At 35.8% G+C, this 16681-nt stretch overlaps 1 protein-coding gene and 1 pseudogene across 1 annotated transcript; both read right to left on the bottom strand.

Moving 5' to 3' along the window:
* Window positions 1–5340: 5340 nt before the first annotated feature.
* On the bottom strand, window positions 5341–6550 carry LOC134249446 (uncharacterized protein DDB_G0283357-like). The gene is made up of 2 exons (XM_062731798.1): window positions 6021–6550; window positions 5341–5571 (listed from the first exon to the last, which is right to left on the bottom strand). Exons 1-2 carry the CDS (start codon window positions 6081–6083, stop codon window positions 5341–5343), a joined length of 294 nt encoding a protein of 97 aa, XP_062587782.1. The 5' UTR covers window positions 6084–6550.
* Window positions 6551–7790: 1240 nt separating this feature from the next.
* On the bottom strand, window positions 7791–15785 carry LOC134249447 (sulfotransferase 2A8-like; annotated as a pseudogene).
* Window positions 15786–16681: the final 896 nt, after the last annotated feature.

Here is a 16681-nt window from a genome sequence, read left to right as displayed (position 1 = left end):
AGTAAGTATAAAGAAGTTAAAGGGCAATAACTCATATAAGGGGTCATCGGATTCTTTTGCACTTATACAGTGAAGTTAGGCCTAAAGACCCTTAAGACTTTAGTGAAGGTTTGGTGTCTCTAGGGTCTACAGTTTCAGAGGAGTAGCGATAACAAGGTTTTTCGCACAAGGGGATATAACTTTTGAAAGGTTTAATCTTAGGGGACTCAGTCACTTACTGGATATTCTTGTCACAGGGTCAATCGTTTCAGAAAAACGCTGGATTCGGTTTTATATGATGTTTTATTGTGGATAACAAAAAAGAAACCTAGAAACATAGAAAAACACTCTCACAACACTCATACAAAACAGTACACATAGACAAACACGAAACATAAAGACATTTCAACATTTACGAAAAGTAATAATTCAATAAGATGTTCAAACGACTGCCGGTAGATCGTTACATAAATTAAACAAGTAAATGAATTACAAGATAAATGAACATCTTACCAGGCATCCAGTATCAAATAAGAAAATATAATTATATGCTGTACATCGATTGAATCGATCTGTGATAGAATCTATATGATCTGCTGCCGTAAAGGCTGTAGAGCTTGGGGTGGGGATTTGGCGGGTTTCTTACTTTATATAGTGCACGGGTTAGTAAAACATGCATATTAATTAGTATAACGAAATCCATTGGTCCATGGTAGGTCACTGGTCAGTCATACGTAAAGGAAATGCTAAAAATAGAAATTCACCTGTACAAAACAAAACACTCGCACATGGCTCTCACATACCTGCAAAACCGGTTGCATTCGATTGGCTATGCGCGCCAATTGGAATACGCACAAAATATTGCGCAAAGCATCAAACTAAATATTTAATAATAATTATAATTTAATTACAACTGTGACATTCTCCCCTGCTAAGGAAAATGGCTCCTGACATTTTAAAGTTATGAAAATCAAATTACATTGTCCATTTAGTCATGTTAGGACAAGTATTAAACACAAACATATTTACAAACAAAATGAACATCAACTATGTGACATTCTCCCCTGTGTTCTACACAAAATATACTGGAGTCACCTGATGTACCCATTCACCGTATCTGTCAGGTTTTCTCACCTGTCTCGTGGATCTTCTTGGAACTGGTGGTACACTAATATTTACAGAGGGAGAATTTGATGATACATTACGATTCAGTGTCGAAGGATTGTAAGTACTACTTACATCAAATGTTGGATTAGTGTTGGAAATACCAGAATTGCTCCCATGTTCTGAATGAATGGAACTAAATGGTGTAGACTTACCCATACCTGATCTAGGACCTACTCGTCTTTGTGGTATAATATAAATGTTACCACCATCAGATGAACAGGAATCTGAATTTTCTGACTCAGAACTAGAATCAGAATGAATACATTTAGATACATTAGTACCATTATGAACCTTAGAGAGATTCTCTCCATGGGGGTTTTCCTGTTTTTGAACACATTTGTGTTTGGTCACCTTGGGGGAATGTTCACCCTGTTCAGAAAGTTTGGGGATATAAGATATGGGCAGTAGCATATTCCTATGCAAAGTCTTAGTTTTTTCTTTCCCATACTCTTTTTTGACCTGAAATACTGGGATGTCAGAATTGGGCTGATTAATGACAATATAGGTATCTCTGGCCCATTTATCTACCAGTTTATTTTTTCCTTTTAAACCAACATTTCTAATGAGAACACGGTCTCCAATATGTACCGTAGCTTCTCTAACCTTTGAGTCATAATTCAATTTGTGACGAGAAACACTTTTCTCAGCTTCAGGTGATGCAATCTTGTAAGAGAACTCGAGACGCTTCTGGAGTTTCTTTGCATAATTGTCACGACTGCGAATCTTTTCTGTGTCAGAGTCTAAGCCAAGGTATGCATCGATAGCTAAACGCGGATGCCTGCCGAACATAAGAAAGAAAGGCGTATATCCGGTACTGTCATGTTTTGTGGCATTATATGCATGCACGAGAGTACTTACATAAGATTTCCAATCTTCTTTTTGCTTGTCTTCCAGTGTACCTAGCATTTTGATCAAAGTCTGGTTGAAACGCTCAACCATCCCATTCCCCATAGGGTGATAGGGAGTGGTTCGCGACTGCTGTACACCTGCTAACTTACATAACTCTTTGATAACATTGCTAGTAAAGTTTCTACCCTGATCACTGTGTAATCTGTTTGGAAATCCGTAGTGAACAATAAAATTTTCAAATAGTATTTTAGCAGTTGTTTTAGCTGTTTGATTTCTTGATGGAAAAGCTTGAGAATAACGAGTAAAATGATCCGTAATTACTAATACATTTTCAAAACCTCCTTTGCTTTTTTCAAGTGATAAATAGTCCATACATACAAGATCTAATGGTTGGTAACTTTCAATGTTGACAAGTTCTGCAGAAATCTTCTCAGGAGTTTTGAACTTCACACAGCGGTCACAATTCTTGATTCTCTCTGTAATATCTTGGATCATTCTGGGCCAGAAAAATCTTTCTTTCATGAGCTGAATGGTTCTGTCACGTCCATGATGTCCAAGGTTTGTATGCAAGAGTCTAAAAGCTGTTTCTCTGAAATGACTTGGTAAAACTAGCTGTTTAATATTCTCATTCTGTAAAATAGCTTTTCTGTACAATATACCATTTTCTAAAGTTAATTTGTCAAACTCTTTCAAATATCTACAAACAATTTCCGACTCTTCTCTTAGATTTGATCTTAAAAAACCTTGCTCAACAAGCTGAATAACTCTTTTGATATCTCTATCACGATTGTTCCTTAACCCAGTCAATGTCTGAAAAAACACAAGCATCATCAGAATGACACTCACTAGTTTCACTAGTAATGGGATCTGATTTGTCTGAATTATCTGAGTTCATTAGTACATTAGTACTTACAGTCATGCACGTTAATGGATCCTCCTCTCCTGTTAGGAACACATTTTCAAAATAAGGGCAACTTTTATGATCTGCTACATATGCACTACAGATAGACTGGACAACATTGGGATTGACTTCCACCATCTCATTTGGTCGTCTAGACAAACCATCTGCATCTGCATTGTTTGTACCTTTCCTGTAGCGGATGGAGAACTGGAAGTTACTGAGTGCAGCTAACCATCTGTGGCCTGTAGCATCGAGCTTCGCTGTTGTCAAAATGTACGTGAGAGGGTTATTGTCAGTCACTACTTCAAACTTGTTACCATATAAATAGTCGTGAAACTTATCGGTAACTGCCCATTTTAAGGAAAGGAATTCAAGTTTGTGTGCAGGGTAGTGTCTTTCACTGTTCTTTAACCCACGACTCGCATAAGCAACAACTCTTTTCTCACCATTCTGGATTTGGTAGAGAACAGCACCTAAACCATTACATGATGCGTCGGTATGAAGAATGAAAGGATGGTCAAAGTCGGCGTAGGCAAGAATAGGCGGAGACGTCAATTTCTGTTTAATGGTCTCAAATGCCGTGGTTTCTTCATGACCCCATCTCCATGGTGGTGTTTTGACTTTGGACTTACCTTTTTCCTTAGAGTTTGTAGAATGGCCCTTCAGAAGATCGTTGAGAGGCTTAATGATCTTAGAGTAATCTTTTACATACCTCCGATAATATCCTGCAAATCCTAGGAATGTTCGAAGTGTCTTGATATTATGAGGGACTGGCCATGTAGAAATAGACTTGGTCTTCTCAGGGTCTGTAGCTACACCTGCTTTACTTACTACATGTCCTAAGTAGGTAACACTCTCTTTGAAAAACTCACACTTCTTGGCCTTAAGCTTAAGATTATGTCTCTCAAGTCTCTGAAATACAGCTGTTAGTCGGTTCAAGTGTTCGTCAAACGTTTGCGAAAATATGAGTATGTCATCGAGAAAAACAAGACAGTCTCTCAAGTTCAACTCACCCATACATCTTTCCATTATCCTCTGAAAAGTCGCAGGTGCGTTCGTCAATCCGAACCCCATTCTGTTACACTCATAGTGACCAACACCGCTGACTGAAAAGGCTGTCTTCTCTTTGTCCATGTCTTCTATCTCAACCTGCCAGTAAGAACTGGTTAAATCTAGTTTGGTGAAGAAGTTAGACCCAACCAATCTGTCAATAGTGTCGTCGATGCGGGGAAGATTGTATGCATCCTTGATGGTTCTGGAGTTGAGTTTCCTGTAGTCTATGCAGAAACGTAAACTACCATCTTTCTTTCTGACCAATACTATGTTGGAGGAATATGGGCTCTGTGATGGTCTAATAGCTCCAACATCCAGCATCTCCTTTATGTGTTCTCGCACTTCTGCATACATTCCAGGTGGAATCCGTCTGTATGGTTCTTTGAATGGTGTGCTGTCGGTAAGCTTAATTTCATGTTTTAAAATATCAGTCTTACCTATATCAGTTGGTCCATCTGAAAATAAATGAGTCCAACCAGAGAGAAACTTCTTTGCCTCACTTACTTGTTTGGAAGTTAAGTTCTCCTCTGATATCTTGATGTCCAATTCCTGCAAAGACTTTCTGGGTTTTTTAATACCTTGATCCTGTGTTTCAGGATTCCAAGAGTCCACTACCTTTACACCACTTACTGAACATAAAAGTGATTTCGGTGGTATATGTACAATAGAGGCTGAAATATTGCAAACCCTAACAGGAATAGTAGTAGTATGCTTACCCTGGGTAAGGGAAATAACTCTAGGACAAACAATGAGACCTCCTGATAATGAAGTATTTGTTTGCTCAGTCAAAGCTGATACAATACCATGGTTATTTCTTACCAGACCTCTGATAACTTTTGTCTCATTTGGTAACACCTGAATGGTATACTTGTTAGTCGTCTTCACTGGTGTTTCATCATTCATACTGTCAAATGCTATCTTCCATTGTTCTGGAACATCATCTGAATCAGTGGAATTCTGATTACAAGCATTCCTGTAAAAGCGAATGAAATTAGTTCCAAGAATCATGGGTACTTGCCTTGAATAATTTGTCTGGGGAACTACTAGAACAGGAATAGTATATGTTAATTCACCAAAGCAAGGTACACATATGTCAATTTCTGCATAGCCGCTGTATGGCAAAGCACTGCCATTAGCGCTCTGAACATTGAGTTCAAATACTGAAAGGTCATGTAACTCAGGCCTAGGGTTTAATTTTCTGAAAAATTCTTCTGATATACAGGTTATCATGGATCCTGAGTCAATGAGAGCTTTAGTTTTTATACCATTGACAATAATTTCAGATTCATTGGATTCTCCAACTAACCTGTACAAAAGACTGGATGAATTTTTGGTAGAATTAGGGCTATTTTGAAATGAATCTCCAGTTTGCCCCGCAACAGGAGATGAAACTAGTTTAAAGTACTACCTGTACCAAACCCATTCATGTTACCAGACTGCTGTGTTGTACCAGCAAACTGCCTCTGTTGCCATGGTTGCTGAGTCTGTTGCTGAATCTGGTGCTGCTGGTTTGGCGGTTGCTGTTGATTCTGAGATTGGAAATACATTCCTCTGCCTCTGTTGACAAATTTATTCCTGCCCCGGAAATTTCCTCTGTGGTAAGTATTGTTGGAGGTATTTGTCTGAAAAGAATCTGTATTATTAAAACCAATTCTTTGAGTTCGATTACTTGCATTTGAACTTTGCTCAATTTTACCCATTCTGCTATCAAGTTTCTTCATCTGAGAAAGTAATTCTGTAAGTTGTTTTTGCATATTTTGCAGTTCTGAATTTTGAATTGTCAATGAATTTACATTACTTGACATAGCAACACTTGATTTGGTAACTGAATTTACAGATTTCAGACTAGTTTCTTCTTGTTCAATCTGTCTTATTTCTCTCAGAAGAGAGTGAAACTCTTTTACAGTCTCATACTTGTGCCTTGTTGCATTTCTTAACTGCGTGCTCCTTAGACCTGACCAAAACTTTGATCTAAGCATTGGGTCCTTGGCATTTACATCAATGTGACCTACTTTTACAGCTTTTGATAAACACTGTTCTAATCTAGACCCGTAGGAAACAATTGACTCACCTTCTTGTTGATGATCCGAATAAAATTTCTGCATGATGTTTTCGGGTGTGCAGACATTCCCATAAAAATCGTCTAACTTTATGAGGATGTTCTCAACCGTTGCATGTTCTCCAAGTGGAATCAGAATTTCTCTCGCCGTCCCCTTCAGAGAACTTCTCACTGGCTGCAAAAGAACATGATCAGGCCACTGGCCCTTTAAGCACCTAACCTCATATGACCAAACGTCATAGCTCACTTCACCTTTCTGAGCTTGCTCACTACCACTAAAAGTTGGAAGTTTTATAGGGGTAGGGTTGTTATTTTGATGAAACAGAGCAGAGCTATTAAAAAAATTAGGTGATGACATAAGACCTGGCGGGTGGTGTAAATAACCTGGTGAGGGTATGTGACTAGGGATCGGTACCTCACCTAAGGGTGGAAGTTTAGGATTGGTACCATCACTCAAACCATGTTTAACCTTAGGGGTAGTTGCAATTTTCTGCCCTTTCAACAGGTCATACTCCTCTTTTGTTATAACCCTGTAATGCTCTTCTGCATTGATTTGCTCTATAATTTCTTGCAAGTCTTTCTTACCCTTGTTTTCATCAATATCTTCTTGTAAGTCCTTCTTACCCTTGTCTCCATCAACACCAGTTGCCATATTGATTTGAAAATGATTAACTGATACCAAATCGCAAGCAAAGATTAACTTATCGCAATGCGCAAATGTCAACACACAAGCAATCACTCATTCAAATATTCTGTACAAACACAACTATATACACAATAAACTGAAGAAAAAAATATACACAAATGTACCTGTCTGCTTTGTCCAACAGTCCTGTTGCCTTGAAGTCCTGTGCTTTGGTTAGTAACTCTGCAATTGAGAAAGTGATCGCGCGCAGGGAAATTTTCAGCTACTATAAACTACGACACGCATCAACAAAATGTTCAACAGACAATGACATTGACAGACAAAAATAAACATTGACAGTCAACAAAAATACATCACAGACATTCAACATACACAGAAAAATTGTTCACCTTATTGAACAGACGCGTTTGACAGCGAAGAGTCTATGAAACCGTGTAAAACATTTGACAAACACGTTTTTCTACACCTCCGGAAGTTCAAAAGCAAAACAAATGAAAATCTGAATATCGAGCCCGATCTTTTTACACATGAGTAACACGCACCTTGCACACAGCATTCACAAAGCCGGCAACCTCACACACCATACATTGAACATGAAATAATACACACACATATACAATACAATACAACAACAGAAAGACACAGAACATGAAAATAATTAATAGCACAGATATATCTGGATGGATTTTTATTTTTCACTGATCACTGAATTGCATGGTTACACCGCGGTAGTTTCACAACGTTGCGCGAATTCTTTTTCTCGAACACAACAGATGTCAGTAAATTCACGGATCACTGGACAGTGGACACCTGTCCTGAAATGAACTCAGGTAGACAGCAGGTTCAGAAAATGTTACTACTAGTAGCTAGCGTAATGTTAAGTTAGTGCACTGAATTTAAACATATTCCGTACGGACTCGAAGCTCGTACTGAGTATATCATGAACAGAACTCACTTGTCATGTAGAGTGTACGTCCTGATATAAATGTAGATGTAGATTTATATGTAGGCCTACTATCTGGAATCTGGGCGTTGGTCGTCACAGCGGCACTGGCGTTTCGGCCTTGTCCCAGGAACTGGAATCTGGATCCTGGTTTCCCTCACAGTAACATCAACACATACGTGGGCGCCATATGTCACAGGGTCAATCGTTTCAGAAAAACGCTGGATTCGGTTTTATATGATGTTTTATTGTGGATAACAAAAAAGAAACCTAGAAACATAGAAAAACACTCTCACAACACTCATACAAAACAGTACACATAGACAAACACGAAACATAAAGACATTTCAACATTTACGAAAAGTAATAATTCAATAAGATGTTCAAACGACTGCCGGTAGATCGTTACATAAATTAAACAAGTAAATGAATTACAAGATAAATGAACATCTTACCAGGCATCCAGTATCAAATAAGAAAATATAATTATATGCTGTACATCGATTGAATCGATCTGTGATAGAATCTATATGATCTGCTGCCGTAAAGGCTGTAGAGCTTGGGGTGGGGATTTGGCGGGTTTCTTACTTTATATAGTGCACGGGTTAATAAAACATGCATATTAATTAGTATAACGAAATCCATTGGTCCATGGTAGGTCACTGGTCAGTCATACGTAAAGGAAATGCTAAAAATAGAAATTCACCTGTACAAAACAAAACACTCGCACATGGCTCTCACATACCTGCAAAACCGGTTGTATTCGATTGGCTATGCGCGCCAATTGGAATACGCACAAAATATTGCGCAAAGCATCAAAGTAAATATTTAATAATAATTATAATTTAATTACAACTGTGACATTCTCTTGAAACCTCTCTGTAAAAAGGTAACTAGCTATGTTAGAGATGATCTCGACTTTCTAAACCACCTCCCCAGTAATGTCAACAAAGATGCAAAACTGGTTACCTTTGATGTTGTGAGCTTATACACAAATATACCGACAGATTTAGGAATTCATGCTGTAAAGTTTTGGATGGAAAAATACCCGAATATGATCAACAACAGATTTCAACATGATTTTATTTTGGAAGGATTGAAATTAGTACTTAATAACAATACTTTTGCATTTGCCGAAAACCATTACATCCAAACCAAAGGCACGACAATGGGTACCAAGGTAGCGCCAACGTATGCAACCCTAACTTTAGGCTACCTGGAAACTTTACTTAAAAGTGAACTTATTAAAGTATGGGGAGAAGAATTTGCTGATTTGATAGAAACAAACTGGAAAAGATTTCTGGACGATTGCTTCATTATTTGGCACAGCGACATGGAGAAATTAACGCAATTTCACAAAATACTTAACGGGTTAAACTCCAATATTCAATTCATTTTTAGAGATGAATGAAGAAAAATTACCATTTCTTGATGTGTTAGTGGAGAAAAAGAACACAAGGATAACTACTGATATATACTACAAAGCCACCGATACACATCAGTATTTATACTTCGGCTCATGTCATCCAAGCCATACTAAAAGAGCGATACCCTATAATCTGGCAAGAAGAGTTTGCACCATAGTAAGTGAGGAAAGCACAAGGGATTTACGACTAGAGGAATTAAAATCCTTTCTTGTGAAACGCAAATACCCTACACGACTGGTGGATGATGGAATAAAAAAAGCTAAGTCTTATTCAAGAACACAACTCCTTACGACACGTGACAATCGGGAAGAAAAACAAATTATACCTTTTGTTCATACCCACAATCCACGAAACCAAAACCTAACATCAGTGGTAAAACAATTAAACCTGATACTAAAGGAGGATGAGAACACAAACGCAATTTACCGAAATGTTCAATTTATAAATAGCAAACGCCAGGCTAAAAATTTAAAAAGAATTCTGTGCACATCCAGTTTCAAAGAAAAGAATAGTTCCGTAACTAAATGCAATGACCCGAGATGCGGTACCTGCGACTATATTTTGGAGGGAACCAGCTACAACTTCCGGAGCCGAAATTTCACTGTAAATGCTGACATGTCCTGTGAAACTAAGAACCTAATTTATGTCATAACATGCCCGGGTTGTAACGAATTTTACATCGGAGAAACTAGTACTACTCTTAGAGCTCGGATAAGAGTCCATAAACAGCATATTAATAACCCGCAATACAGACAAATTAAGCTTAGTGAACATTTAGATATATGTGGGAGGAGACAATTTACCGTTTTCCCGTTCTATAAGATGTCTGGAAACCAAATCCAACGAAGAGAAAAAGAAAAACACTTTATTACTACCTTAAAACCAAAGCTAAATAGCATTGTTTGACTTTCCCGTAATACCGTATAGCGGGTTTTTTTGGCGGGTGTAAAATTTGGCGTTTTGCCTGCTGAAAGGTACCCCAATAATTTTGGCGTAATTTATTTTAGCGGACACAATGTTTCATCTCTTTACCGATTAACACTAAGAATAAGTTAACTATTGACTCACTATTTTAGCGATTAAAATTTTAGCGGACCGCCCCCAAAACGCCAAAATAAGCCAAAATTAGCACCCCGCTAAAATAACCCGCTATACGGTAACTGCTGGGAGAATTATGTCATAGAGACTGTATTACGTTCCGCTAATTATGACGTCATAGAAGGCGTTACTATGTGACAGTTAAAAAACTTGATTGTAAAGCATCTGAAGATTTTTAAATGAAAGCGCTAATGCTTTACTTTGTTGTCTTCGTGTTTTCTTTTTAATTATTTTTACTATATAACTATACTGACCACTGTGATTTCATGGACTTCTGATATATATATATATATATATATATATATATATATATATATATATATATATATATATATATATATATATATATATATATATATATATATACATTTTCAGTACCATGTACATGTATGCTATGAATTTCACAGACAATTTTTACCAACTTATTATTTGATTTTTAAAATCGGTACAACCAAAAAGAATACAAAACTTGTTTAAATTTTCACGGAATAATCTTAATTGTATTTTTAACTTCGAATCTTTCATGTTCTTCTTGAAAATGAAATCAAATTTCTCTCTTTGAGCGACAGTAAAAAATGATTTCCAATCACCCACTATACCTGTGGAAAGAAAAAGAAAAATATACAAAAGAAGTTATTTTACTTCAGGTCGCAAAGATATTGTTTGGTTTTTTTTTACTTTCTACTTTTTCAAACACAAAGAAAGCTGGGACAAAATTTTCACAAATACATTTGTCATTTACAACTCCAGATTTTAACTTTTGAATAAAGAAATTAAAATGATAAAAAATAATTTAAAAACTTATTTCTACTAAATTCACTTAATTTAACAGGGTAGATTAACAGCTATTAATTATGATTTTTTTAAAAATAGAAATTGTATTTTTATTACAATTTATTCTTTATTACACTTTTCTACAAATTTCGCGAACAGAAAGTAAGACCAGATCATTAATCAATTTACACTGTATCTGATAATATTTATATCAATGAAGTATTTTCACCTTCATATCCTACGAGTTATATGCAGCAATTATAGGAATCGACTTGTTAACTAGTAATTCGATCCGATAATTCATATACATTAGTAGCTTAAAATACATTAATAAAAGAAGTGATAAATGTTCACCGTTTTATGATTTAAGTCTGATTTTCGTAAAATTGCAAAGCATTAATTTACTAATCTATCAATCGTTTTACCTTTTCTGTAAATAAATTCATTAACCGTGCCCTTCCTTAGCTTTTGCGTTTTTTCAAAGGAACATTCATCATAGACAGCTTGCAAGAAAGTGAGGTCGGATGACAGACCAAGGAAACTAGAGATGAGAGTCATCGTTTCTGGACCATTCTTAAATAAAGTTTTAATATATGTACAACACTTTATCTTAATGTAGTAGCGACATTTGCTCTGCTTTATGCATTCAAGTCACCAAACATACCTTTTTCAGATCTTCATAGTAAATAACCAATATATTCTCTGGATGTTGCACAGCTTCCTCTTCCCACTCTTTTTCTCGTTCAAACCAGCTTCCATAAAAATATTCTTTATCAAATGAAAAGCAAAGTTGATTAGGGAAATATAAATGCATACAAATCTAATTTTACTTAAACATGATAATTTCTCACCTCATAATTAGGGCAAATGGCAATGTATGTTTTATGTCTAATTTTACATACTAGTAGCTGTAGCTACTGATATCTGATACATATTGAAACAATCTATTTGTAAATCAAAAAAAGTAGCACGGTTAGAGTGTCCACAGAAGACGCTTACTAATCCAGAGCACCAGACCACACCTCTGAAGTTTTAGAGGTCCGTGTTTGATCCGCTCCCGATTTGTATTGTTTCAATGAACTTTGAAATCGAATACTGTTCTTTATTTCAATATTTTATTAAGCTTTTACTGTTTCGACAAAAAGAAATGAGAATTTATCGTCAGTAATAGTAAGAAAAAAAGAACGAATTTATCTTTTTTTCATTAATGGTGTGAAATACATCATTTGGAAACGGATTAATTAAAACAAAAACATCAATTGCACAGAAATATGACTTTAATTGTTGAAAATGATTACCTCACAATCTACTTGTAATGAAATTTCCTTCCAATATTGAACTCAATTCTAGAATTGTGGCTAATTTAAAAAATCTTGATTTATCGGTCTTTAAACAATATCAGAAAATAAATTATAGGTCAATTATAGGTTTGTGTAAATAAATTTTGATATTGTATACGCTTTAGCTATCATAACATTGACTTTTGACCACGAGTAAATCGAAATTGGCGTGAAATGTAAATGATATTTCGTAGATTTCAAGCCCATTACTTTGCATGTACATCAGAAAATTCTATTTTTGGGAGCTGAACTATGTTCAATCTCCCATGGTCATCACGCATTTAACATGCGCGGTAATTTGTGTTGATTATATAGAGCCGAAAGCGAAGCTACTATGTCGACCAATTTACTCCGATGATATTCAACAGAAAACATGCATAAACATCCGCCACAAATAGTTCATGTCATTTTCTCCTGAATTGATTTAATTTTCATAATTTGAAATGTAAGTAAATGAAATGATAAAGTAATCTTATTTTGAATATTAGATTTTCTTCAAAGTAAAACTAAATGATAAAGAACATCAAAAGTTTTTCGTAATGGAACTCATTTTTAGTGTAGCGTCATACACTGAAAGAGATAAGAACGACAACTCTACATACTAACGGCAAGCGGTAAATCTAGTCTTCCCGACGCCCGACGATCCCCAGATTTTTTTGCAATTTCTTTTTACCGGTTCACAGAATTTATTCAAACTTTTCATGAACATTCTATTGGTTTAAATGAATCCATTAATGCATAAAACTTTAGGAAACCTGTGTATTTATTACTAAATCAGCATTATCACCTGCCTCAAGCGGTAATTCTAGTCTCTGTTATAAATGTTAAAACCAAAACCGGACACCGATGTTTTCGTAAAATCGCGAATAAAAACTTGGTGTTGCTTTTTTCTTCACAATATTAAAAAAGATTTAGTTCTGACGTACTCCATGTATAATGTTCGTGTAATTGAAATACATTTATATTCACAGAGAAATTTTTTATAACAAACCTGTTAGCTCTTAAAAGGACGCTGTGTTAAAATCCACATTTTATCAACATTGATATTATTCCTGCGAAACTGAAAATTTCATAATACATGGGTAAAGGTGCCAAGGAAAAATATATTACAAATCTGAAGACTGTAAGCAGTGAATTATATAAATGACCAACCGCCTCTAATATAAATATCATAGCAGTGTCCATGTTTTACAATGGGAAACCCAAAATATGTGTAGGATGAAAAAGTAATAGAAGGTGCACAACGGCAATATGTAATAAAGATTCTATAAAAATTTCGTTCAGTGGTGTAAGAGGAGTTGCGGATAAGAGATAGGTATACCTCAAGCGTAACAAACAGATGGACGGACATCCCGATTAATAAATACCCTCCCGCTTTTCAGGCAGGGGGTATAAAAAAAGGACTAATGTAGGCAGGCAAGCATTATGGCCCATGCATTTTTTTTTTTTGCTATTCAATGTCTCTGAATGTCTTTCTCAAGAATGTTGCAACTCAAAAAATCAGAAACAGTTGTCTGTATTTGAAATAATATTGTTCACTCACTTAACCTCCCGATCAAAGATTTTATTTTATACACCATGTTCAACTCCCATGAGTGCTTTCAATACTTTGATTTCAATAGATTACTAGTATTAGAAGCAAATATTTATCGTGTAAATACTACGAATCGAATTGATCGTTTTGATGTGCCTTGCATTTATTTTTCTCTTGTAGAATATTTGTTAAAGATAATAAGATTTTAACAGATGGAAGTGATAAATTGACTCTAACACTACTTTAAAAAAATGATGTACCCGGGTATTATGAAACATTGTTCAGTAGTATCATGTCTGAGTAGACATTCAAATTAAATGAATGTCGATCTTAAAGTTAACTTAAATCGTAATAACATTGATAATTCTTTACGAAGTAACCATACTCTTCTTTTATGTTTTCCCATAATTAGTTGTTTTCTTAGGGAGGGAGGGGGTATTTCACGAGACGGTAATACTTATACCTCCACACAAGAACTCGTCCAAAAACACAGACCAGTCAATGGGTACATAGTCTTTGACGCATGGATCCGTGGTGTAATGGTGAAAAGCGGACACGACAACATCTTTGAGGTCCCGGATGATGTGGATAATTTTCCCATTGTTTTGTATGTGTTCTTTTGGCAGACATCGAAATGGAAAGTGTGACGTCAGGACTCTTGGAGAGGGCTGTGATTATAGTTCTTGCAGATCGGGCACGAACTCCAGAAATGTGTTTCTCATCAAGTGGGAAGAGTCAACTGTACCGTTCAAAAGACGAGGGACGATTTCATTCAGCCAATGGTTTCCTAGAACAGTGAAGGATATGGAGATAACGAACAGTTTTCAAGATCAAAAGTCCATTAAACAATACAAAACAGGAGCAGAGCAAACACGGACTCCAAATCGTCAGAGGTGTGATCAGGTGCCATTGAGGATTGAGCATCCCCCTGCCAACCGGTCACACCCGCCGTGTGCTCCTTGTCATGATCGGGAAATAACGGAAAAATCTGTCGTCAATTCAGTGTATAAATAATGAACTAACAATTAGTATGAAAAACGTCAGCAAGTGTTTGACTCAATGATAAATTGTATTTGCTGACAACGTCATTGTATCAACCATAGAACTCACGAAATGATGACTTTAAACGAGACTATTCTTGTATCATCAATCGTTTAATTTGTCAAGAAATTGATCATCCGTAGAGCATGCTCTTGCGAATCGAATCAACTGAGATATATAAACTCCGTAGGCAGGTAAAAATTCTCGAGAGGGACGTTAAACAATATAAAATCAATCAATCTCTTTCTAAAAACAACTTTAGTTTCCGCAACGTTAACTTTAAAACGAATATCTTTTCCATAAATGCGTAAACAGTGACTCCTTTTTAAGAATTAAGAAATAATAAATTCCGACAATACCCTTGTTAGTCATGCCAGTTGTTAATGGACTTTTGCGAGAAGTGCTGACTTTTACAGTTGACGGCTTACTTTTACACAAGGACAATGTACGGAAGCTCTTTTACGATATAAATATTTACTTTAACATTTAATTCACCGAAAATAACGGGTTATTTCAATGCACATATAAGTTTCCTTGAAGAAAACGACAACCACCCACCCACATCTCCCGTTTTTCACATGTAAGTGCCCCTAACACCATACCTATGACCCCTGAAAAGGTTTTCTTACGTATTATCAATTCTGTACCTTTGTACATGATACAAGTTTAATTGCCAAAGTAAACCCCGTCAACTGTGGAAGTCAGTGCTTCTCGCAAAAGTCCATTACCAAGAGCTATATCACATTTCATATTTTAGAACTTTGTTGAAAAATGTTGGCAGGGCTTACCTGACTTTGGATAGGAACTGATAAGAACATCATCTTTCCTCATAGGTAAGTTTACGATGTCTCTGAGGCGCTTACTGGGGTCTTCAAGAAGTGGTTGAAAACCCGGCAGAACTATTCCGTCAATTTGGATCCTCTCCTTAGTCGCCATCTCGATACATACTATGGCGACCAATACTACAGCTTGATCCTTGTCGTCTATTAGACAATGATGAAAGAAAAAGAAACATATCAAATGTAAAGAAGCAAATGGAAGGAGACATTGAATTTATTTATGCTTATATAATGTTGATGTGGATTACAAGGGTTGATCCAAAGGTAATGCCACAACTGCTTTAAATTTCTAGTGATCAAAAAATTTCAACATAACTGCACATAATACCTCCATCTATTATGACAATTGTCTTAAAATTTCATTTTCGAGTTATATGCATCTCTGCATATAAAATTGACTCTCATCTATCGCCGCACGGATAGACTGCACCTTCGTCACACTAACGTTTCTTTTCGATACCATTTTTTTGAATTTCACTCAAAGGAACGAATAGGAAGGAAAAAGGAATAGAAAAAAAACATTTGGACAAAGTTTAAATAATTTGAATATAACAACTCAAAGCAAGACAAATTATAGCAAAACTGCATTAAAAATAATTTAATTCTAATTTTAACACTATGTTGGATTGGATAGAATATTTACTTTATGTCGTGAAGATTTGGTTGCCTACGTCACAATGACTTGCGTCAAAAACGTATCGATCCTCCTGACGTTACATTTAAATTTTGTACAATTTTAAGTCACTTTAAGGGAATTCATCTTACTTTCTTACCCTAAATGATTAAAACTTAAAGAGGCTGGGGGGTTGTGGCCATTTTTAGACTATATTGATCTCCTTTAGAAGAAGAGCTCCATATGAAGATATAATGATCAAATTTTAAAACTAAAATTTTTGAAATTTTTCTTTGCCAAATGATAGTTGACAGCTTAAGATATCATATCTAAAAAAAACTAAGTTAAATCTGGTGGTCAATTTGTTGACCCCCCAGCCTCCTTAAACTACAAGAAATGAATATAATTGCTATCCAAT

The sequence above is a fragment of the Saccostrea cucullata genome, unplaced genomic scaffold (assembly GCF_032062105.1).
Source record: "Saccostrea cucullata isolate Sc308-1 unplaced genomic scaffold, CSIRO_AGI_Scuc_v1 ctg3281, whole genome shotgun sequence".
Lineage (NCBI taxonomy): Eukaryota > Metazoa > Mollusca > Bivalvia > Ostreida > Ostreidae > Saccostrea > Saccostrea cuccullata.
The sequence above is the reverse complement of the archived record's forward strand: the minus strand, read 5'-3'. Positions and strand labels throughout refer to the sequence as shown.

Excerpts from the sequence above, each read along its gene's own strand:
- LOC134249446 (XM_062731798.1), bottom strand. The coding sequence starts at position 6,083 with ATGGGAATGTCTGCACACCCGAAAACATCATGCAGAAATTTTATTCGG. Across the intron at positions 5,572-6,020 it reads TTCGGATCATCAACAAGAAG|ACAAATACCTCCAACAATAC; the intron begins GTGAGTCAATTG and ends GATTCTTTTCAG.